The sequence below is a fragment of the Penaeus monodon genome, chromosome 31 (genome assembly GCF_015228065.2).
Source record: "Penaeus monodon isolate SGIC_2016 chromosome 31, NSTDA_Pmon_1, whole genome shotgun sequence".
Lineage (NCBI taxonomy): Eukaryota > Metazoa > Arthropoda > Malacostraca > Decapoda > Penaeidae > Penaeus > Penaeus monodon.
The window spans coordinates 15,927,447-15,928,054 of record NC_051416.1 but is presented as its reverse complement, the minus strand read 5'-3'; the positions used below and the strand labels follow the sequence as shown (position 1 = coordinate 15,928,054).

Below are 608 nucleotides of genomic sequence, written 5' to 3'. Positions count from 1 at the left end.
TCAAATTGACGAGTCTAACACTTATCTTTTCCATTTCCAGAAAGGAAGAACATGAAACCCAAGAATTAGAGTGGGAAAAAATTACCACAAACAGAAAAAATCCGGAACAGAAACGGAACAAACAGACCAACAACAGCAGCCCCCCCCCCCTCCCGCTACCCCCGCCTTCCAAGACCAGCGGAAGAGAACCCGAACCGCGGCCTCGTGCAGCGTCTTCTGAGGCCGTGCAAAGGGCCCCCTGATGGTTCTGTGGGGGTGACCTGTCTGCCAGCATGGGGCCTCCGCTGTTACTCCTCCTGTGCTGTGGGCTGGTTCTCTCGGCGCCGCAGGTCGTGGCGCTACATACAGGTGAGTGTGAGGCTGGAGAAGGGGTTTGGGGGTTTGTGGGGGCGTGGGGGTGTGGGGGTGTGGGGGTTAGTGTGGGTATGTGGGTGTGTGATTGTGTGGTTGTGTGAGTAGGTGGTCGTATGCATTGGTATGTGGGTTGTGTTATGTGGGTATGTGGCTTAGTGGGTGGGTTGTTATGTGGCTGGGTGAGTGGTGGATTTTGAGTTGCGTAGCTGAATATGGACGGGAGGGAATGTGGATATGTGAATGGGTGCGGACAT

At 54.8% G+C, this 608-nt stretch overlaps 1 protein-coding gene across 1 annotated transcript in view; it reads left to right on the top strand.

Moving 5' to 3' along the window:
• Positions 1 to 608, top strand: part of LOC119593050 (discoidin domain-containing receptor 2-like) — a gene marked incomplete in the record, with an annotated part of 52,427 nt that overhangs the window by 37,823 nt on the left and 13,996 nt on the right. The window contains 1 exon segment of the mRNA XM_037941950.1: positions 41 to 348. Within this exon segment, the coding sequence (XP_037797878.1) occupies positions 273 to 348 (76 nt within the window).